The sequence below is a fragment of the Parasteatoda tepidariorum genome, chromosome 9, assembly GCF_982258835.1.
Source record: "Parasteatoda tepidariorum strain Cologne lab strain chromosome 9, Ptep-v5.0, whole genome shotgun sequence".
NCBI classification, from domain to species: Eukaryota; Metazoa; Arthropoda; class Arachnida; order Araneae; family Theridiidae; genus Parasteatoda; species Parasteatoda tepidariorum.
The window spans coordinates 56,440,903-56,464,225 of NC_141763.1; the positions used below are offsets into that span (position 1 = coordinate 56,440,903).

The window sequence follows — 23,323 nt, forward strand, 5'->3', positions numbered from 1 at the left end:
TTTAGAACTATGTTTAATGCAGTTTTCAGTTTCATATAGTGTTTCAAGTTGAAAGATTTTAATCTATATGAAAATCAAGAGAGAAACTAACGTACTTCCTTCCTCTATGACTTTCCACACGCTAATGGGGAAAGCATGTGAAGTGTTGCCATAGGAAAAGAGTTCTGCTCTACGCCACCTGCAGCCCATTTCGATCGCCAATTGAAATCCATCAAAAAATTTTCGACCTCTAGCTTAAAACAAATTGAAAATAAATATTTAAAATTGTTGTAAAGAACATAAAATTAAATTTTAGTTCAAAATTAACAGCTTATAAATTTAATTTGTCAGAGATGTCATTTGTCAACATTCTCATTTGTACTGTAACTTTTTTTACGATCTGAAGTAATCAGTTTAAACACGTTACCGTTCGTTTAGTTTTAATATATTATCAAATTCGAGTTACGAAGTAAAACTAAAACGTTTAAAAAATTTCGTGAAATATTCCTGCTCATTTTTATTAAAATACCCTCTGATTTGTTTCCAAAGCAACTCGGATTTTGATTGCTTGTTATCATCGAAATCATTATTATTATCAGATAGAAGGGTTAAAAATAATTTATAAGAATTGATGTTCAAGAGAAAGTTCATCAAATCTCCTAAGATTGTAAGTCATTAGAAGTAATTTTATTAGTTTTGTATTCATTTAAAATCATTATGATTGCTTGTAAGTGAAATGATTATGACTGACAGTTATTTGTAATTGAAAATCTCTAGTGATCTAATGGTAACTTCATTTTTATCATTGTAAATAAAATTATCTGCTGATTAAGTGATCTATTTATTTTTGTGATCGTAATCAATAATCTTTATTGATCCAGTGCTAACTTAAATTTTGATTTTTCAGTTGAAAGTCTACATGTAGTGCAAATGTTCACTTCCTTTTTTATCGTCTTAAATTTAAAATGTATTATGGTAATTAAATCATCAATTTTTGTCTAGGTACTGAATTTGCTAGGTAGGATTTTGTCTTCCCAAAAAATTAAAAAAATAATATGTTATGTTATTAATAAATTATTTTTATCATTTTCTATATTAAAATATGCAATATTGTAGAAATAATTTTAAAAAATTCATATAAATTTATTTAAAATAAACTTTAAAATGCACAATTTTAAGTTAATTTATAAAAAAAAATGTGATCTAGGGAATATTTTGATAGTGTGATCTGTAGCTCCAACTACAATTGCCTAGAGACAATAAATGAATTTTAAACTTGTAATTTGTTTTAAAAAAACCTGTAGAGATTTGCCCCACGCTGGCTTTGAGGTATTCCTTTGAGTTGGTCCTCTACTGTGATGTTTTTTTATAGTTTCTCCTGGGCCACTGCCAGGAAGTTGCAAAACTTGGTTGATTTTCATGATACGGAAATCTTCTTGTGATCCATAATATATCTTGATATGTATTTTATCATTTGAACTAATGTGTGAATTCGCGATCGCAAAGAACTACTGGGGGCGTTGTTGTATGAGACTAATACCTGCGATTTCTATATGAACAGTCATTCATTTACTCTAGAGACGTCTTTAATGTAGCGTGTAGCATTGCAACGTTCCTTCTTTATCTTGGCTAATTAAATTTAAAAAAGAAAAATGCTTGATATTCTTTCTTATGCAAACGGAAACAAAATGGTATCTCTTTTTTTTAGAGAAGGAACATCCAAAACACATCGGAAAAATATTTGCACATAAACAGAAAAAAATATGTATGTTCTTATAAGAGTTAAAACCTAATTCCCGAGAAATAGTTTTACTAAATTTAATGATATAACATGAAAGGCCTATTTAAACTTTACTTTCCATAGTTTTAAGAATCATATTACTTCAAAAATTAAAATGAACAAAAAATATACATAAGCCTCATTTTATGAAATTTAATTTAGTAAAAAAAGTTTTTTGACAACAAATTTGATCAAAAAATTTCAAGTTTCAATAAAAATCATTATTTAGAAACTAAAAAACGTAAAATAAAGAATGCTTACGATACAAAGCAAAAAAGAAAAAACCAATTCTAAAAATTCCTTACATTAAAATAAACAACTTTCATGTTTTTTCTATTTTGATTCATAATTGGAAGCAGAAAACCATTCTATAGAAAACTATCATCAAATAAGAAAAAAACTACTTAAAAGTAAAATTTTTTATTTTATAAAAATTAACACTTACCTGCTTTATAAGTCAGAAGAATTCCAAAATGATTTGTTTTTCGATTTTTGTTACCATTTTTTAGTGCTACGAAAATGCGTCTTTGGGATTTGCCAAAAATAGAAAAAGATGCAATTTTATTTTTTCAGGAGCGAAATATTTTGCCCATTGTCCACCGAAATCCGATAAACTAGTTTGATTTTAAATAAAGTGTTTCATTTTATGATTTGTCACAAAAATTTTAGGTGTAGATCGGCACACTTAAAAACCGCCAAATCTGTAGCTGCTGTGGCGTTACATTAGTACCGAATTTTTATTCATACTTTTCTGAATCATATTACTTGAAACATTAGAATATGCAAGAAGTATACATAAACACATAATTTTATACCATTTATGTTTTCAAAAAAAGTATTTTGACAACAATTTTTATCAAAAAATTATAAACTATAAAATGGAAAATAAAGAATTCGTAGGATAAAAACCGATTTTAAGAATTCTTTTCATTGAAATAAAAACTTTCATATTGTTTCTTTTCTTATTATTCTTATAGTTCTTAATCAGACGTAAAAAACCATTCTGTAGAGAACTATCATCAAATAAGAAGAAAAAAATTTACAAGCTAATTTTTTATTATAAAAATCATAACACTTACCTTCTTTATAAATCCGCAGAGTTCTAAATGAAATGTTCTTCGTTTGAAAGTTTTATTTTCAAATAATATGTACATAGATTATCCCTTTATTACTTTTAGATAACGTACCACACATCAAAATTTTGTAATTGTAAGATTTCGATATGAATTTGAATATGTAGCTTAAGAACAGCTGAATTCTAGATGAAATTATCTATTCTTTCAAAACTAAAAAATACTTACCAAGAAAACGATAAAAAATTTATTAATCATCAGCACAAATGACACTATTTCAAGTAATTTGGTTGATTCTTTATTGTTGTTTTCCGAATTATATAGATACAGAAATATATACTGTTCTATAACAAAAAAGAGTATTCTATAACTATTGCAGTTCTTGACGTTCTGAATTCACATTTATTTATTGGAATGAGGAAAGCAATGTTGACTTCATTTTAATTTGTAATGAATTGAAGACAAAATAAATTATTTTACCGTAATATACACATCTGTAACAGCAAGTGATCATGAAATTGTAAGTTATGTTCTTGGTAATAGAAAGGTAAAAATTATGGAGAAATTGTTCATCAAATGCTCGGCGTGTTCTGCTTCAATGTTTGGCATGTTCTGGTTACTTTTTTCAAGTTCTTCAGCTTTTCCTTAGGGAAATTTTGATTTTTATTTGCTGCTAAGAAAATGGCGTCCATCATGGCCCATGATTTTTATGGAACTAAATAAAAACGTGATAAATTAATGTCTGATATTTACAGGCTCCCGCTAGAGGGCGTACTCGAGCGTTGCGATCACGAATTATCTTGTCTTGTTTTTGTTTGAACCGAAAAAAGGATCTTAGAAGGAGACCAATTAAAAGAGTATAACTTATAGCTTCTACCAGTTTTTTTTTTTTTTTTTTTTTTGTTAAAAAATTTCAAGTTTAAAATCCATTTGACGTCTTGGTGATTATAATTGGATCTCATTATAGAAATATCTTCTATATTTTTTTGAAACTTGAATATTTTACTTCTTAAATCATATTCAATCTTTTATTCATTTTTATATTTTACTTAAAAATTAAATTATTTAATTTTATTTTTAATTATTTATATGTAAGGCAGGTATTATTATTTTATGCTTTTTTTAATGCTACATCATGATTTATGGCCTTACCATTGTCTGTATTTCCTATTCTTCCTATATTTTGGAAGAAAAAAAATGCCTATATTTGCTAGGTATTCAAAGAAAACCAAACAAACAATATTTTGTCCTACATTCTTCTTTTTAATAAAATTCTACTTTTTCAAGTGATATAAATGCAGAAAAAATTAACTTTAGGACTTGGATATTATTCAAAATATAATAAATAAAAATCATTTTTCTTTGTTCAAAGTTAAATAGAGCTAGTTTAAATAATTACGTAAAATTGTATATTCATGTTCATTATGAACCTCAAGTGATGTGATTTCATTTGTGACCAGTCACTTAAAAGGTTATCCTTTAATTTTTTGTGATTTTGCTGCTCGGACTGTGATTTGTAACTATGTATCTAATTTGTTTTTCAGAGGCGTCTGGTATTCTACTCCAGCTTATGTTAACGGTGCGTGTGACATACTGTGCGCAAAATAAAAAGTGAATGTCGAAAATTACTTTTGATCTAATCTAATGATCGGATTTTCATATGCTCAATCCTATTAGTTCAAAGGTTTTACCTTAAATATGTTAATTAATTAGTAGTTATTAAATTAAATTATGAAATCAGACACAGAAAATACTTTCTCAGAATAAACATACTTTTTTCGTCAGATTTAGAATTCTGACCCTCGAAATATGAAAAAGGAGCAAGCTGTCCGTAATCTAAAAAATATAATCCCAATAATTTCTGCAGAAGAATAAATAAAATGTTGTACACTATCATTTTAATTTCATTTTTTACGTATTTCGCTGCATCTCCAGAACTAGATAAGTTAACCAAAAAATTTTTGCACACAATTATGAAATTTGTAATTGGATGTAAAATAATAATGATCATTATTTATTTTTTCTAATGAAGAGAATTCGAACAGTAAGGTATTAGATTTTTCAATATGTAATTTTAAATGAAAAATTACAAAATTTAAATGAAATTTTGAGAATAGTTCTCAGGAAATCAAGTTTTAAATATACGACTTTTCAAATATACGACTATTCAATTTTCCTTCAAATTTTAAATAAAATAATAAATAATTACACGAATTTTTGTAAATCAAATTTCCTTTGGATTAACAAAAATTTTGTAACTGTGTACAGAAATCTTTTGATTTGTAAAAAAATTTATTGTGAGTTAGCGAAATACACAAAAAAGTGTACTTTGCATTAAGGGGTCCATACTTTCTACTCTCTTTAAACCAAGGTTCGTGATTTTTTTGATTTTTTTAAAAAAAATCAAAAAAATCAGATTATTTTGATTTAAATCAGATTTTTTTGATTTTTATTTAAATACACTATAAGAGCTTTAATTTATGATCAAAAAAACTTTATAAATGTTTAATCAAAATTAAATTAATATTAAAACTATATTATAACAATATTTTAGAAGCTCTAACTTACTAAAATAATTTTTCATTATAATGCATAGCGACCATTTTGATACAAAGGCATGATTGAAATTAAATGACAAGATAAAATAGATAATTTAAAGAATACTACTTTAACTAATAACACAAAGTTTCAATTAGCACAGCATAATTTTAATTTAAAATTGTGATCTCTTTTTTTTCTCATGATTTATAAAATGGCAAAATAAATGCAACAGATTGTGTTTATAAATGTTGTTATTCATCAAAAAATAAATATTCAATCTATATATTTTTATGTTAAAATATTCATTTTTAATCCTTTATCAAAATACATAAGTTAAGCTAAAAAGCATTTTTAAAAAAATCTATGTACTCATTGGAATTTTTTTTCTCAAAAGAAAATCTGATAATTTCAAAGATACCGTAAACATATTATGAGAAGAAAAATAAAAACCAGTTAATAACCCTACTGCTTCAAATAGACTTTGATAGGGAAGAATGACACTATATCAGGAAAAAAATATCTGAACTCAGCTTTTTTTTTCTTTCTATTTTTGGCATATTAAGGTAATTTCTTTTTAATATAACCTCAAGCTTTAGAAATATAGAAATTTCCATCAATAAACTATAATGTAGATTTGAATTTCATGCTTTTTTAATCAAAAGGTAGAATTTTAATTAACATTTGCTTTTTGAAAAAAAAGCATGTTTATTTTCTTTCTACAGCTATGCAAAGTCTATATTAAGACAGCATTAAATATTTACTTTAATCTGTACTTTCAATGTTAAGAATCAAAAGATTTTTAAACATGTAATTTTAAATGTGTTTAACTCACTCCAAGAAAGAAAGTAATTTTTTTAACTAAAATTAATTAATGCAGCAATTTATTTAAAATAAATTTTAAAACTAAGAAAAGAAAATAATAAAAGTATCAATAATTTGAAGCACTGTTTTTTAACTTTTAAAATCAATATAATATATGTATAAAAATCAGTTGATTTAAATCAATGATTTTTTTAAAAAAATCATTTGATTTTAATCATGATTTAAATTGTGATTTAAATCAACGAACCCTGCTTTAAACTATTGAAACCATATATTCCAGATTGCAACAATGATGAAAGACTTCCGCGAAAAAGCGTAAATGCACTTTTTTCTCCCAATTTTTAAAATTTCAGACCAAAAACGCATATTTTTAGGGAGGGAGTCCAATTATTCGAGAAACCCCTTCCCCCATGACTGCCAAAACCCAAGCCACTTGAACGATAGCCAGACTTGGAAAGAATTTTACTTCCTCTGAGGAGCATCCTGAGAAAGAATGATCTTCAGGAGAAAATGGGTGGAGCTTCGGCAGGTGGGCGGTTGTCTTGACAACCGCGACTTCCACTGTAGTGCGGAAATGACAGAAAATAATATTTATATTGTTAAGTTATTTTAGCCATTAATTTAAAAATTGTCCTTTATTATTTACAATTGATTGGTAACAACTGTTTCTTAACTATAATTGATTTAAAATATTTTATTATAGTGAGGAAAGACTAATTTTCTAATTGATTATTAGGTTAAATTTCCTTTCCTTTGTATGTGGTCTTTTTATAACAATCATTTTTAACTATTTGCGATTAAAATTTTGTTATGCTGTAGTCAGACAATCAGGCAAACAACAATCAATTTGTTCTAGCCAACAGATTATGTGAACAAATATAAAAAATTTAAATAAATAAATCTGATAATTTTTTTTTCTCCGTTAAGCTCTTTCTCTGACTGTGAATTTAAAATTGAGAGAAATCAAAATGAAGTAACATATAATGGTTCAATTATAAAGTTAATTTAATATTAATTCAATACTTTAACTGTGTATTCGATATATTAAATGTGTATAAGGTTTTTGATTGCTTGTAATAAATGAAATAATGAGGTAAAATAAAATTTTAAATACTACGTTTTTCAAGTGAGCGTAGGAAAAGATAAAATTAAATTTTATTACTCCTGAAACAAAATAGCATTGGATGCATCACTTTTAAAGATGGTGAGAAGGGGGACCTATCACCTATTTAAATTCATTTAAAAAATAATACCATCATTGCATTTATAAGAAGACGAATCTTGAAATAAAAATGTGTTTTACACAGAGTCCTTCCTTTGCAATGCCAGTCACATTTTATATTTTTATTCTAAATGAAACATTTATAATTTTCATCTCTTTTTTCTTATAAGTATAATGATAGACTATTTAAAAACACCCCATATAATTTAAAAAAGAAAAGAGTTACAAGTTGAAAATATAGAAGCTACAAGAATAATAAAATAAAAAATAATGTATGCAAAATAAATAGGATGTTGGCTAGATTTTCAAAAGAAAAAAAATTGTATTGTAGTATATTTTCTTTGTAAGGTAAGACTTTCTTTTCTTATAAAATATTGCTGAGGAATAAATAAATAAGATATGTGTGTAAAATAAAATATCGCTGTTGTTTTCCTTTAAATTTGACCTTATCATTCACTATTATTTGATAAGTAATCTTGTTATATGTAAAATAATATGTTTTTTCTTCTTCCTTTTTAGATTTTACTATGCATAATGTGACATATTTTTAATTACATCATGGATTTAAAAGATAAAGATTTTGACTTTGACCAAGATTTATTGAATAATATTTTTGAACAATTAACACTGGAATCTATTCCTGATCTTTCAGGAACTTTGGATAATTTAGATAATGAACTTAAGAATTGCCTTGTTGAAAATGGTATTAAGGATTGTGCTGAAAAAAATCTTTGTGAAAGTAAGCCACAAAAATTTGACTTAAATAATAGCGGGGGAAATGATTTTGAGAAAAATACAGAAATTGAAAATGAAGGAAATACCTATTTTTCACCCAACATTTTAAAACTGAATCAAGAAAAAGTTCCTGCAACACCTATTAAAACGGAAATCGAAGATGAAGATTTTCAAATCATCAAATTAGAACCATTAACTGATTCATCTTCATCGGATTCATCTGATGTTGAAAATGAAACAAGTATAATTGAAAGAGGTAAAGAAAAAAAGAAAAGATCACATAAGAAGAAAGTTTATACTTATCGACGCCCCCCTTCACCATCAGAATTTAAAAGAGAAAATTTGCTTCACACCAATTTAGGTCTTGTTCTAGAAAATAACTCTAGTTCTTATCAAGTCCAACCAAGCTTGCCTTCCTATTTACCTTTCAATGCTTGCCAAGTTAACTCTGATTTTAACATTTCTTGCACTGAAAGTTATTATGTCAATAGTCCTGATTCTGGATTTGGATCTCCATCACCACCAATTGTTTCCTCATCACCGCCCATTAGGGATTCTGAAGTACCATTAGATGATGAAGATCAAGAGGAGAAAGAAAAGAGGATTCGAATCCAGGAAATTTATAATTCAATTATAGAGGAGGTAAAACTTTATCAAATTGAAGAGTCACAGCAAAACTCTAATATCCGTGATAATGGTGGTGATAATCTTGAACAAATTTTTCATTCAAGATACGATCCTATAGATTCAGTGGAAACAAACATAACTGGAAATCCTACAATAGAAGATGCTTCAGTGAATTATCTTGACCAACCTGCTGAATTTCAAGTGCCAGATGAAGATTTTGAGGATTTGTTTAATGAGTTTGTTAATGAACTACTTAAGTCTGAAATTAACCAAAGTACTAGTGGAACAATCTGTTCTAGCTCCGAAAACTCTGACTCTGTACCGAGCCAAAATCCTGTACTTTGTTACAGGCCTGTTGTGCAAGAGGAAAGTGGTAAACGTAAAATAAGCTATAACATAAAGTAAGTTGCTGAAATCAATATGCTTAATCTTCTGTTTTACTTATTTTCAATTTTAGTATCAGTAATGAAGTTCAGTAATTGCAGACTTGATAGAATTTGAGATCGAACCATTTTTCTGAAATTTATTAAACGATGACAATTTTGCATTATTCCTCCAAAAAAAAAAAAAAGCAAGTATTTTTAATATTATCTTAAATATGAAATGAGGCTTATGTAAATATGTATATTTTTTTATAATTGAATGTGTATTCATGTATCATAAGTATTGATGGGGAACCATGTAAAGCTAAGCAAAGGTGGCGCTAACTGTTAAAATTCGCAATAAGACTTTCTATTAATTGTTTCCAATTTATTTTTGTGCCTGACGCCTGGTGGCTGAGCGGTAGCACAGCCACCAGGCACCTCGCACTGTCATGCCACAGGTCCCTGGTTCGATCCCCGGGCCGAGCAAGGTTGACTCAGCCTTTAATCTCTTCAGTGGATCGATAAATGAGTACCAAACATGCTTGGGAACTAAACACTGGAGGTTTCGCGTTCGGCTGACCACCTAACCGGAACATCTGCTCCTGTACCCCAGAGCCCGAAGGTCAAGAAAACTGAGATGGGCACAGTAGGTCTTGGCCCTCTATGGGCTGAGTTTATTTTTATTTTTGTGCCTAAGCTAAAAAAACATGCTATCTTATACTGTTATTGTACTTGCACTGTTTGCAATCTGACTTGTGCTATTTGTCATTCAACTTGTAAATCAATTTAACTTTTTAAATTGCAAATCAATGAACAGATAGAAACTGAAGATAACACGGGAAACATGGTAACCCTTATACTTTTGTCTTGTTTATTTCTTAAAATCGATTAATGCCTCATGACCTTTTAGAATTTATAAATCATAGATAAATCTTATGGGTCATAAAATGATGTGCAAATTTAAATACAAATCTCAATAATATTACTTTCTATAGTATCAACCTTGCTCACTCATCCTCTTGTAGACATAACATAAACAGAGGTACAGTAGGGAACCGATTATCCGGAACGATCGGGACCATCGCTATTCCGGATAACTGATTTTTCCGGTTTTCTGAATCGCTACAAAAAGCCGTTTTTTTTATTGTTAAACCCAACTAAAAAATAAAATTTTTTGGAAATTATCTTAAAAAGAAGAAAAAACGATGAAGTAATACACTAATCATTATTTCCAAAATGATGGTAAGGTGAACATCTTTCAAAAAAGAAAGAAAAATCCTAAAATCTTATGAAGAAAAAAAAAAAAAATTTTAAAAATGGTGGGAAAATTTATCGAATTTCGTTCCGGGTTTTTCGTTTTCCGGTTTTCTGATTTCCGGATAACGAGTTCTGTGCTGTATTTATCAGAAGTTTACAAAATTCCAATCTGACTTTAGAATCTTATTATTGTTTACACTTAGTTTACCATCCATATCAAACAAAAATATCAATAAACTTTTTCTTTGAATAATGAAGGGCTTTTCAATCATTATTATTGGGAAAAGTAGTGAGAAATCTGATATTTTTTTTGGTTGTAATCTTAGTTATATATATATATAAACAGAAATTTCTTTTGTATCAATTTCTTTTCTTTCTTTTGAGTACTGTGAGTAAAGGAAAAATCCTAAAATACGTTTAAAAAAAATTTCGAAATTACATTTACAATTCAGGTATAAGTTTTGCTTTCTTAAAATCAATTTATATTTGTTATTATTGTAGGGATAATGCTAAAAGAGCTCTTCGAAACTCAGAATTTTTTGATGTCGAAAAGTATAGAGTGGAAGGAAGAAAAATATTAAAAAAAATAAAATGGCAAGAGAAAAGAATGGAAAATGTAAAAATAATTGATTATGACGAAAGAGAAAAGTTCAAGGACCTGCAACAAACGTAAGTTAAATACTTAACACTAAATATTTCTTCTAATATTAATTTTGTTCACAGTAATAACAGACAAAAGATTTTTCTCACATCATTTATTTTCCACTTTTTCTAATATTTTTAGTCGTTTTCCGAATTTTTTTTTTTTTTAAATTTTATTTCCGAACATGTAAAAATATAATTACATGGCTTTTAAGTTCCTATCATATACTTTTAAAAATATATAAAAAAGAAAGTAAAAAAAAAAAAAAAAGCTTTAAACCAATGAATTGAAAAGAATTGAGATCAGATGCTGGCAATTAAAATTTTAAATTTTTTTTTTTATTGGGACCATTTACTAATTATTTTCAGTAAAGTTATTATGTATTAATTTAAACTGCTGGTCAGATATCCTACTTTATTATTTCATGCTTATAATAATAGTTTTATTTGTATGTAGTTGTGTATTTAGTTAAAACATAGTTTTAAACATTCTATCATTCCAAGATATTGTGAAAAATTTTCAATTACTATATTTTTTGACCTAGTGATATGATATGATGTATCAATTCTTATTAAAATGATTGATACATCATTAATATCAATAAAATACTTCTGTAACTTACATAGTATTAAATTTTATATTTTTTATCCTGTGTAGCAGCATTTAATTCAAAATATGTTTAATTAATAAATTGTTTTAGGCATAAAAATGCAGTTTTAATTTTTTAAATATTTTATTCTTTTAATTTTTTTAAATCTTTCTTCTTTTTTTTTTTTCGTTTTGCCCTCCTTTTTTTTTGCTTTATTATGCCTGCAATAAAAATGTAATAGTTTACAAAATTTATTGTAGGGTATAACTTTTTATTTTTAAAATAAGCATAAATTAGTAAAGTGAGTAAAACAGTGATCAATTCTTTTATAACTTCTAAAGTTCTTTTACCTACTTGTAAATAAAAGAAGAAATGTAATGAGAAAAGAATATTTTTTTGTATAGGAATCTACATTCTGCTGTTATCGAATCAAATGTAGAAAAAGTGTTTTGCATAATTGAAGCTGTGAAATGTTATGGTCTTGAGTTATTTGATATCAATAACAAAGATGTGTTCAAAAAAGTAAGGAGATGCATTGTTAATTTTGGTACTTACAGTCATATTCCTTTATAGCGAGAATGGAGGTACGAAAGCAATCACTCATTAAATCAAGGCTTGCTGTAAAGGAGTTCAATTGTATTTCATATTATTTTAAATCGCAGAATATATTTTATTGAATAGTTCCATATTATTTTTTAAAAGCTATATATATATTGTCTTACTCAGTTTTTTATAAATGCATTTCAAATTATTTTAGAATTTAATTGGTTTCATTAATTTACTCTTTGTTTTCTCTTTATTTATAATCAGCATTAATATATTTCTAAGTTATATTCATATTTAAAATGAAGTGAATTGTGATTTCCTTTAATTTAAATTAAGGACAGTTAAATTCTTCCTTAATTTAAATGAAAATAATTAAATTTAAAAATGTCTTATGTAGTTGTTATATTCAGTAAAAAAAAAAAATTATAATAAAGACAAGCTCAAAATGTAAGTTGAAGAACAAATTACAAGTCTGTCTCTATTAAACCATAAAAGACTTAACTTAAATCAAATCACTATTCAGGAGTCTGTCCAGGCCGAATTTACTACCGTTTAGCGGTACCTTCACAAATTCAACTTTAGGAAAAATGGTAGTTTCCCCAAATACTTTTTCTTAAAATTTTATTTTTGCATCCCTTAAGAAACGATAAATCCTTATTTTTCCCATATTTTTGTGTTGATTTTTTAATACAATTTTTAATTTTTCACAAATTATGACTAAATTTTCACAAAATAGGTACCTCTCAGAAAAGCCTAGACAGACCCCTGCTGTTACTCTCTTACTCATAAATACGGATTAAAGCACACTTATATTTATTTTTGTTTTGTTTATGAAGTCAATATAGCTTAAGAGAAATACTCTTTATTATTTATTCAAATATAATTAAGTAATAAAATTTAATGTTTGCAATTTTTGAAGACATAACTATTAAAATCCCTCTATATTAAATCAGCCACTTTTTAAAATCATAATTTCCATTTTATAAAATCAAGCTTTAAGTAGGCATATTTTTTAATAAAGGGGGAGATTTTTTTATTTTTATTTATGATTATTTAGAACTTTCTTCCGTTTAATTTTTGAAAGATATGTAGCAGCTGAAAGACTCTTCCAAACATGAACTGAAACAAAGTTGCAGGTGTGGATTACACTTAGGAAAATTGTGAATGAAAATCAGACTTAAGAAGGGATAAAACAAGGGGTGGCACAGTGGGACAAAATCAGAAAAATGCGACCAAAATTAGAAAATTAACTTCAATGTTCTAAAAATTGATCACGATTAGGTTTTTTGGGTCACTGATTTCAAATATGAAGTCAAAATTTCAAAAAAACAAAATGGCGGATGATTATTGAAAAAATTGTAAATAAATAAATACAAATTATTTACTAGTAGTTTTTGAGATCTTTGATTACAAATTTGTGGTTAATAATTTTAATAAATAAAGTAATAGATGTAAAATCGCAAATATTTATCAAAACAAATTTAAACTAAATAAATTTAATCAAAATATTTAAGATTGTTAATTACAAATTAGATTATTGAATTCAAAAAAAATAATGAATCTATTTTGCTAGATATAAAAAATTTTGAAAATGTTATAACAAAAATAATTATCTCAAGTTTATTTTTATAATTTTATCATTATTATAAAAATGACACGAACTATAAAAATCGATATATCAGCCAAATTCGCAAATATTTGCAGCTAATTTTTTTTAGTTGAGTATATATACCAAACAAATGTACAATTTGTTTTTTTTACCTCGGCAACGTAAAGCTTTTTTTATAGAGCACCCTAAAGTTACAATTTCATTGTACAGGGGAGAAATAGGGAAATGGCTCTGGTTTTAATAGTATTTATAATTGTTTAACATCATCAATAATGTCAACTACTTTAATTCAATTCCAATTAAACAAGTCATCTGGTTCCTAACAGGTCACGGCCCTTTTCCTTCTTTCTTTCATTACCTTCATATCTCGGATACAAACCTTTGTACCTGTGGTCAACCAGGTACACCAGAGCATTACTTATCAACTTGTCTTTACACAATATCATGGCATACACGACTTTCAAACATTAATAATTTACATATTTGGCAAAAAAATTTTCTTACAAATAAAACATTAAACTCTAAATTAATTAACGTAATGAATTTTCTAGCAGAAAACGACTCCTTATTAAAATTTTAATTAAACCTGACTTTTTATGCAATCTTGATAGTGTTTAACAGTTTTTGATTTTGCCCTTTATTGTTCTCTTTGCTTCAATTTTTTTTTTTTTTTTTGTAAATTTAAGTAATGTGATACGAATTATTGTCATCTTTATTGTCATCTGTATCATCTGTATTGTGCAGTTATGAGCTTTGTGTGAGCTAGACTGTAGTCCAGACGTGGACTATACGGTTAAGGGTTTTGCAAACCTAGGTACGTGTCCACGTCTGGAAGAAAAGAAAAAAAAAAAAGTATTTATATTAAATTAATCAATTCATATATATCTTAGAAACCCATTATGTATAAATCATGCATAATTTTAATGTTTTTGTTTACTATAAGGATTTATCATAATAAAAATTTAACTGAAAAATTTCATTTTTTTTATTTCGACTTTGTTTCTATTTAATTGCTATTTCCATTAATAAACCCAAAAAAAACAAAATACACCGTAATACTCCTTGGACATTTTACTACAAAAAACCATATTGAAATTTTTCTTCTTCTTATAACTTAATTTTTTTTTTTTTTTTGACCGCGAAAAATGATTTTTGTTCCACAGTGGGTGGGGGAGAAACTTCTTATGAATGAAGAAAAATTATTAAATTCCTATCAACAGTTTCAGTTCCAGTTAAAAGGAAATACAAATAAATAAACTAAAGAGTACATTGTCTTATGTATTCAATTTGTCAGTTCCGCGACAAGGAGTTTTTTGGAGTCCGCTTTAAGCTATTCTGATGATGCCGTTCAGAAACAAATTGAAAAGAGAAGAGTAGATATATTCTTTCCTTCTCTTTTTGTTATATTGATTATAAACAGTTTTGCATCAAATTCAAATATTTTGAAAAAAAAGAAAACTTTTTATTTCAATATAAAGAATTTTTCAATGCTGCATCAACAATATTTCATTGCCTCTTTTTTAACAAAACTAATTAATATTTATACAAATATTTTTAAACCCTTCTGTAAAATAAAAATAAATGAATTAAAATGCTGCTTTCTTTTAATAAAAATTTATGTTAAATGAAATTAAAATCGTTAAAATGAAATATAAGTGTTGTAATATAGTTTTCAGTGTATTTGTAAAGTTCAACTTTGATTGATTTATTTATTTTTTACTTGATGCAGGTATGCCGTTTTATAAGATCAGCCGCTTTTAAAAAGTCAACTTTTGAAGGAATGTGATTTTAAGAAGAGCACTGTATGACAGTAACATCTCAATTTTCGAAGGAAAAAAAAACATAAATATAGAGGCTATTTAACAAATGTTTGGTTATTTAGAGTTAATTTTCATTCTCACCAAAATGACTTCTGCAAATATATCATATTTTATAAAGTACTGCCAATGCTGCTTTAAACATGTTTTGTGACTATCAAGATTGAATTGACCTTAGGGTTAAGTTAAATAGATGATTGATTAAGTTAATTGTCTCTGAGTTGAATTGCAATGGCTGGGTAATTATTGTATTGAAACAGTTTTTTATATAAGGGTGATTTGATCTGGTATCAAAAACTATCTTGAACATTTAAATTTAAGATAATGCTATTTTGGCTGCTGTTACTCTTAGAATTTACTTATTGGTGATAAATTTCATGATTATCTTTTCTCCTACTTTAAAAACTTTGGATTTTAAAATTCAATTTAGTATATACCTAAAAATTTGTTAAATAAATCAGAAAATTTTCTTATATAATATTGGAACCTGTAATTTGTAAAGTTAATACATAATAAAGTTATTTCAATATAACCTTTTTTGGCCCTTGCACCAAAACATACTATCTAACTTGTATTTAAATTTTTCTGCTAATTCAATGTTTTCCTAGTGATAAATTCATTTGAGATAACTTTTTAAAGGTTTAGGTATCTGCATAATATTATACTATATGCATAAAAAGTACATACAAAATGCTCTATGAAATAAAAAGTAGATTAAATTATTCTTTTTAAAATCCCATGAAAGGATCATTTAATAATTGAATGTTTGTAATTTAAAGTAGCTCTTTTTTAATTACATATACATTGTATTAAACTGGATTACTCTAAACCAGAAGAAAGTTTTGAATTTATAAAAACTGCTAAGTTACGAAAACTTCTTGACTTAGCAATTTTTATAAATAATACTTATTTCACAGGATAAAATATTATATAAATAGAAGCATCAAATTATGAATTGTAATAGTAAAATATAAATGGATATGGTAAGAATTTTTTTTTTTTTAAATGTGAAATTCTTTTTAAATTTTATATTGTAAAGCTTATTTATTTAGAATAATTTATCAAAATGAAAGCTTTAATGAAACAAGCATTTCGTTGATCTCTGAAATGGTTTTTATTTTGAGGTTAATGGTTTTATCTCTAAAAACAGATGCTTACACATATTCAAATTTAAAATGATTTGTTTCATATATACTAATTATTTTGGATGTATAATTAAAATTTTATGATAAAAATATTAATTTATTTATTATTTTGTTTCAGACTGCATTAGATTATGCTATCAAGCAAGACATGCCACTGTTAATTAATTACTTGAAGGAAAACAATGCTGTTCCTGCTATTAATGTGTAATTATTCTTTCTAGTATGTTTTCGTCTCTCTAATTTATGAATTTTACTTCATGGCTTTCTAAATAAGCTATTAATGTATTTAATTTTTAACATTGTTTCAAATGTTTGAAATATGTTGATTTTATCAAAAATATTTTTTATTATGATTTGGTTCTGTTTAAAGTGTTTTAGATATTATTGATATAATTTGAGTATAAACAATGTGTATGCTGGTTATGTCACATAACTCTATAACATATATTATTTTCTATCACATAATGTGCATTCTGAACTTATAATTTCTTAAACTCCCATTTATATATTTTTTAAAAAAAAACATGTAATTTAAAATTGTTGCATATTTTAAAAAGTTCTAAAAATTAATTTTTGAATCCTTTAAATCGGGGCTTCCTAAACTTTTTATGCTGGGTACTCCTTTGCTTTCAATCGTATTTTGGTTTATATTCATGAGTGCTTTTTTTTAATGAATTTTTTAGGTTTATTCAACAGTTTTATTACATCATTAAAGATTTCAAATTTAATTTCATTGAGACTTTAAATTCTACTTATACTTTTGAGAAAATGTAATCTTATTGGACAGATATTAGTAAAGCACTCTTGCAAAAGGCAGTTGTGGGTCATGGAGATTAAGGCTATACAGTTTCAAGACTAGTGCCATTATAATGATAATTTGGCCTACATAAGACATAAGTTGCTTTTATTTCCTAGACAAACTGGTATGATAGGGTTGCAAGTTTACTGCAAAAAAAGGCCTACATTTGTGGAAAATTACAAAAGAACTCAAATACAAACAAACACAGATTATATGCATTGAAAACCATGACCATCCTAAAAACAGGGTATCTGCGCACCTGGAAAGTCATGAAAAATCATGAATTTAGGTATTGAACAAAATTTGTCATGAAATGTCATGATTTTAACTATTTTAAAAAAAAAAAATCATGGATAGACATGAACTTAGGTTGCCGAAAAATCTAATTTTTAAATTGGAATTATCCCCCCCCCATTTCATGGTGTTCCGAATATCTGAATTTCTAATAAAATCCCCACTCACAGTAATATTTTATTAAAATATAAAATTTTTATTTATAATAGGTGTTTAAAATTAGTGTTCTTTCAAAAAATGAAAGAAAAAACCTCATTTCTAGAAATTCAATTAGTTATTATTCAATTAATTCAATTAATGTTATTATAATGCTTTTTTAAATTTATTGTTGCGCTTTTGTCGGAGAAAATAGTAACTTCGTTAAGTCATGAAAAATTCTTGGAATTAGTCATGAAAAGTCATGGATTTGAAAATCTAAAATTTAGCAGATACCGTGTAAAAAATGAAATAAAAAGGTATAAAAGAACTGAAAAAATTTTTCTTTTTATTTTATGATATAATAATACTTTTAAGCAAATTAACAGTCTCAGTATGAAATATCGTATAAATATTGTTTCTTCATTCATCAAATATTCCTTTGTCAGCATGTTCATGTGTTTGATAATACAAAGGATTAAGCCATGTCATTGTCTCAGTCAGTTTGTTAAATTTTCTGTTTAAGGAAGGAGCTAGTTAAATGTTTTTTTCTTCCTGTTGTATTCTTATTGCTCTTCAGAAAGCATGATATCCTTATAAATTTATCATTCAAAGAATTGAAAAATCACCTAACATGACAGGATTTGGATTATCTTTAAACTATTTCACTATCATTTTGATATAGATTTCCCAAAATGTTTTATTAGTTGTTTATTATCAATTTTGAAGGTTCAAAAAAGTACTATTTGCTGCTAAAATGCAAGTAAAAAATTTAAAAAAAAAAAAAAACCTAAAAAATCTAACATTTTGAAATATTTTCGTGTAAATTGTAGCATTTCTAAAAATTCCTGGGTTTTAGAAAAAATATTTTATTTTATAACCGGTGTTAAACAGCTCACCTAATTCAAAGTTTGCGACTATTAATGTTGAATTCCGTAGCCTTGGCAATTTTGAACCCAATTTAGAAGACAAGGGAAATTTTTATTCAAGAATTGGGACAAACTAGCCTTTGTGGAAGACGTTTTGATTTAACTTTTGCTCCAAATAGAAAAAAAAACTACGTAAACCCCCACAGTTAGCCTTACGGCAATTAGTACCGCAACAAACTTGTAACTTTACCCATCGATATGAAGTTGAGTTTTTTACAAGCCACCACTATGGATAGAGCCTTGGTTCAGTGTCTCAACCGCTGTGTCATCATGGCCCCAAATTTTTCATTTCCCAAGCTATAGCTGCTTTTTTTCTATTGTTATTATGTGTAATTTTACATTATCTATGAATGTGGAAGTAATTTTTATGGTATTTATAAAATATCTGAAATTGTCGCCTGAAATTTTTTCAGAAGGAAAGTCATGTGTTACAAGGGTAACATACACATTATTGTGAAAATTATTTACTTTTTCATAAGTAACATTGTAACTAATTACATGTTTGTTACACTCTTTCAATAATAATTTTCTTTTTCTTTAAATGTAGTTATATATTATGATGAAAATTTATTACTGGCCTTTGTGATCACAGAATTTTGTTTGATTGACAATGTACATGAGTCTGCATATGTTTGAAAATGTTTATTATGTATATAAATTTTTAACAATGTTTTTAAATCTTTTATAGACAAGTAGTAATTTCCTATTAGATGCTTCCAAATTCAAAATAGTTGTTTTTAAGCGAGCACCATGATTTATGAGCACCATATCTTTTCATTATTTTATAACTGGTTGAACTGTGTTCAGCAGGTTTTTAGCATTTTGGAGCATATTGGCTTCCTTAAAAACGCTCTATGTATTAGTTGCAGATACTTGATATCTGCAACTGAGGTATAAATTAAGGTTGTTTGAATAAATTTAGAATCAAATTCTTGTAAATTAAAATTTTATTTGATAATTCTTTTTTATTTTCTTCTTAGATATACATCTGCGTAGTTCCCACAGGTCAGGGAGAATAGGGAAAAACTGGAATTGTCAGGGAATTTTATTTTAACTCCAAAAATTAGGTAATAGGCAGGGAAAGTAAATTTTTTTTTTCACAAAAACATGGAAAATTCCAACATCATGCCTGGAAAATAACTGGTCTTAAAATTGTCATTATGAGTAATTGATATTCTAGTTAAATAATTCTAACACCTATTATAATTATTTGCCTTAAAAATTTCACATTTTAAGCAAACTAACTTGTTCCCATCCTCATTCAATACTTTTTTTTTTGCCCACAAAATCTAATATTATGCATTACAAATAAATTCTGATGAAATGTTGCATATTATGGATAAAATATGGTTTGGAATTTCCTTAAAATTTACCTGATATACCTGGAAGAGGCTGGAAATTTTTTCCTGAAATTGAGTGGGAACACTATTTTGGTCGAAACTTAAAATAATTAATGCTTATTTAACTTTATAAATGTGTAAATATGTATATATTGTTAAATATGACAAAGATATCATTAATCATAATGGTGCAACTTAATTAATAGTAATCAATGACTAAACATTTTTATTCTTTACTAAACCTTAAGTTCATAAAACAAAAAAACTGCAACAGTTTTAATTTCTTTTTCAAAGGTTGGGTAGAAATTGTTATTGATATTTATTACAGCCAAATGATATTTGATATTATCAAAATAATACCTGAATCACGTATAAAAAATAAGTTATTTTTAAATGGTATGCTCTGTTTATTTTAACATTAAAAGAATAAAATGTATTTAAATTTTCTAAATATGTTGAAATTTATAAATTTATCTTTACCATGTTTTTAATTGAGATAGTTATTTTAAATATTCTTTTTTATTTTAGTCATATGTAAGGCAACAAAAGTAATATTTCTGAAATTTAAAAAAAAAAAAAAAAACATTTAAATGTTTATATTTAATCCCTGGAAAAAAATTCTTGAATTTCTCTGATTATTTCAACAGTTCTAAGAAATAATGCACACTACAACACAATATACCAGTTTTTTAAAAAAAATAAAGGTCTTGTAATTTAAATTTTCCCAGGTTTAATTTCTCTAAATTAAATTAAACCTAGGCATTTAATTTCTCTCCCCCATAGATTTATAGCAAAATTTTAATTCTCCCTGAGTTTTTTAGACTAATTTTAAATCTTTTAAGTCAGTTAAGTTTCCTTTGAGGATTAAAAAAATAAAAAATAAATACAATAATATATAGGAATTTTCAGAACAAAAAGTTAAATATTTGCTCTATCGGTAACAAAAATTATTTAAAGGAAATATATGATTTACTTTGTGACTTTATTAAAAATATTAGATATATAGAAGAACTGTAATGAAGATATGTCTAACAATAATCAAATTATAAAACTAGAAAGAAAATTATTAATAATTGATTAAATTAAATTATGTAATACAGCTGCAAAGTTTAATTCAAGCTGTATTCAAATAGATACTTTTAACATTTTTATCACATAAATCCCTTTAAAAAAAAATTATGAAATTTTTCAATGGGAATTCTTTTCTTTTAGGTACTTAGTACATAACATAATAAACATCTTTGTTAGACATGACATAGTTAAATTCTGGAATTTTTTTGGAAAAAAAAAACCCTTAAAATTTGATAAAAATCTAAAAACGCCTATTAAATTGAGAAATTCTTTATTAACATTTAATCAGTCGGTTTTATTAAACGTTCTATCTTAAACAACTTTGACCCTATTAAAATTTGACAAAAAAATTTACCTTTCGATTTCATACTACAAAAAATTAAAAGATACGTAATGGTGCAAAGAAATATCTTCATTATCATTCCTGGTGCGCTAAAGTCTTCTGAACTTGAGGTTTTCAACCATCTCTATTAGCAACCTAACTCCTTACAGTTTAAATAAATATTAATAAGATTACTTGTATTTAAAGTTAATGTTTCGTTTATTAATATTAAAATTGTTTTGGGTAATGAAGTTACAATCATCTTTAATATGTAGATAACGAAGCCCATCTTTTGATCTTCAATCTGAATAAAAATTATGTTTTTGTTTTCAGTTTATTTTTATAAAATTAATAGTAGTTAATATTTATCTACTACTAAATATAAATGCATTAAACTAAAAGCCTTAAAATTGTATTTTATGTTTGCAAACTTTATACCATAAGTTTAGCAATTAATAGTTTACTACTGATACAATTAAATAGATAAAAAGTGTTTTCACAAGTCATTTATTATAGATACTGTATTTGCTGTTGATCTATGAATATTTTATGCTATTTGTTATTATAATTGTGTGAAATAATTAAAATGTTATTGCTATTAGTTGTTTGTTTTTAAATTGTCTAATTTTTTCTTTTAGTTTTTATACGATATTAAAATTTCAAACAGTCGGAACTTTCGAACACAATTTCATATTTTTAATAATAAAAAATTAGCTAAAACTAAAAAGGTATAATTAAGGTAATGTAACATTTTATGCATATATATGAGTACTGGTTGGGAATTAAAAATCATATTATACTTTTTAATGATACATTAAAAAATATTAAAGCTTAAACTGTTTAAGTTATTTTTAACCTGATGCCAGCATAGAAACTTAATTTCAAAAATTACCAAATTTTATAAATATATATGTAAAATTCTTAAATTCAAAAAATGTTTTTAATTTCAATGAATAAATTAAAAGCAATTTCAAAGCTGAAATTTTAAAATGTCAGCTTAGTAAAAAAAAAATGAAACAATTAATGCAGTATAAAATTTTATTACGCTAAAATATCTTATTAACAATATTCTTTAACACAAAAGTCCTTAATAAATAATTCTTATACAAGTAAAGGAAAATAAATGACCAAGTCAAAATTCTATTAGTCATGATTACAAATAATCATTATAAATGAAACAACAAAAGACTAGAGCAATTTTAAACTACTAAAATTGTACTGCAGGTTCAAAAGGCAAAAAATGCTATGCTAATTTGCCCACAGTGGTAAACTAGCACTTGTAAAACTGCATAAAGCACTTTAAGTAAATTACATGCAGAGGAAATAGCATATTAGGAAAAGAGGTGCTTATAAGCAAGTTAAGAGTATTTTATAACTTTAACAATTATTGCATTACTTACAATGGGTGTATAAACACATGAGTGAATATTGCAGTGACCGTTTTTGCCACCTGTCTTTAAACATAATTTGTGTACTCATGTACAAAAGTTTTTGGATTACCTCATACATGGACACACAATTATTTTGTTTTAAGTAGTGAAATTTTTTCTTTGCTAGTTTTTTGAAATCTGATTAGAATCCTGCAATTAATATTAAAGTTATTTAAAAATATGTATAAAGTAGATTGTTTTTAATGCAACACAACAAAATCATAGATACAGCATACTGATAGTTATTATAAAC

At 25.9% G+C, this 23,323-nt stretch overlaps 1 protein-coding gene and 1 long non-coding RNA gene across 4 annotated transcripts; both read left to right on the forward strand.

The window, feature by feature from the left end:
* The first annotated feature begins 333 nt into the window (after positions 1–333).
* Positions 334–22,241, forward strand: LOC107449079 (uncharacterized). 3 transcript variants are annotated; one of them, XM_087151856.1, is made up of 5 exons: positions 334–646; positions 7,937–9,180; positions 10,903–11,070; positions 12,038–12,155; positions 16,869–22,241. In XM_087151856.1, the coding sequence occupies exons 2-5, from the start codon at positions 7,976–7,978 to the stop codon at positions 16,956–16,958; spliced, it is 1,581 nt and encodes a 526-aa protein (XP_087007982.1). In that variant the 5' UTR covers positions 334–646; positions 7,937–7,975; the 3' UTR covers positions 16,959–22,241. The 3 variants fall into 3 exon arrangements, with proteins under 3 accessions (XP_087007982.1, XP_087007984.1, XP_087007983.1); XM_087151857.1 differs by having other exon boundaries at positions 430–766; XM_087151858.1 differs by lacking the exon at positions 12,038–12,155 and having other exon boundaries at positions 429–646.
* On the forward strand, positions 12,165–15,246 carry LOC147804073 (uncharacterized). The gene is made up of 2 exons (XR_015429240.1): positions 12,165–14,031; positions 14,642–15,246. It is a non-coding gene; the product is annotated as an uncharacterized LOC147804073 (long non-coding RNA).
* Positions 22,242–23,323: the final 1,082 nt, after the last annotated feature.

What these genes read in the sequence shown, in the direction of transcription:
- LOC107449079 (XM_087151856.1), top strand. Translation starts at nt 7,976, where the DNA reads ATGGATTTAAAAGATAAAGATTTTGACTTTGACCAAGATTTATTGAAT. An exon ending in AAAATAAGCTATAACATAAA is followed by an intron (nt 9,181 to 10,902) that starts GTAAGTTGCTGA and finishes TTATTATTGTAG; the next exon opens with GGATAATGCTAAAAGAGCTC. An exon ending in TTCAAGGACCTGCAACAAAC is followed by an intron (nt 11,071 to 12,037) that starts GTAAGTTAAATA and finishes TTTTTTGTATAG; the next exon opens with GAATCTACATTCTGCTGTTA.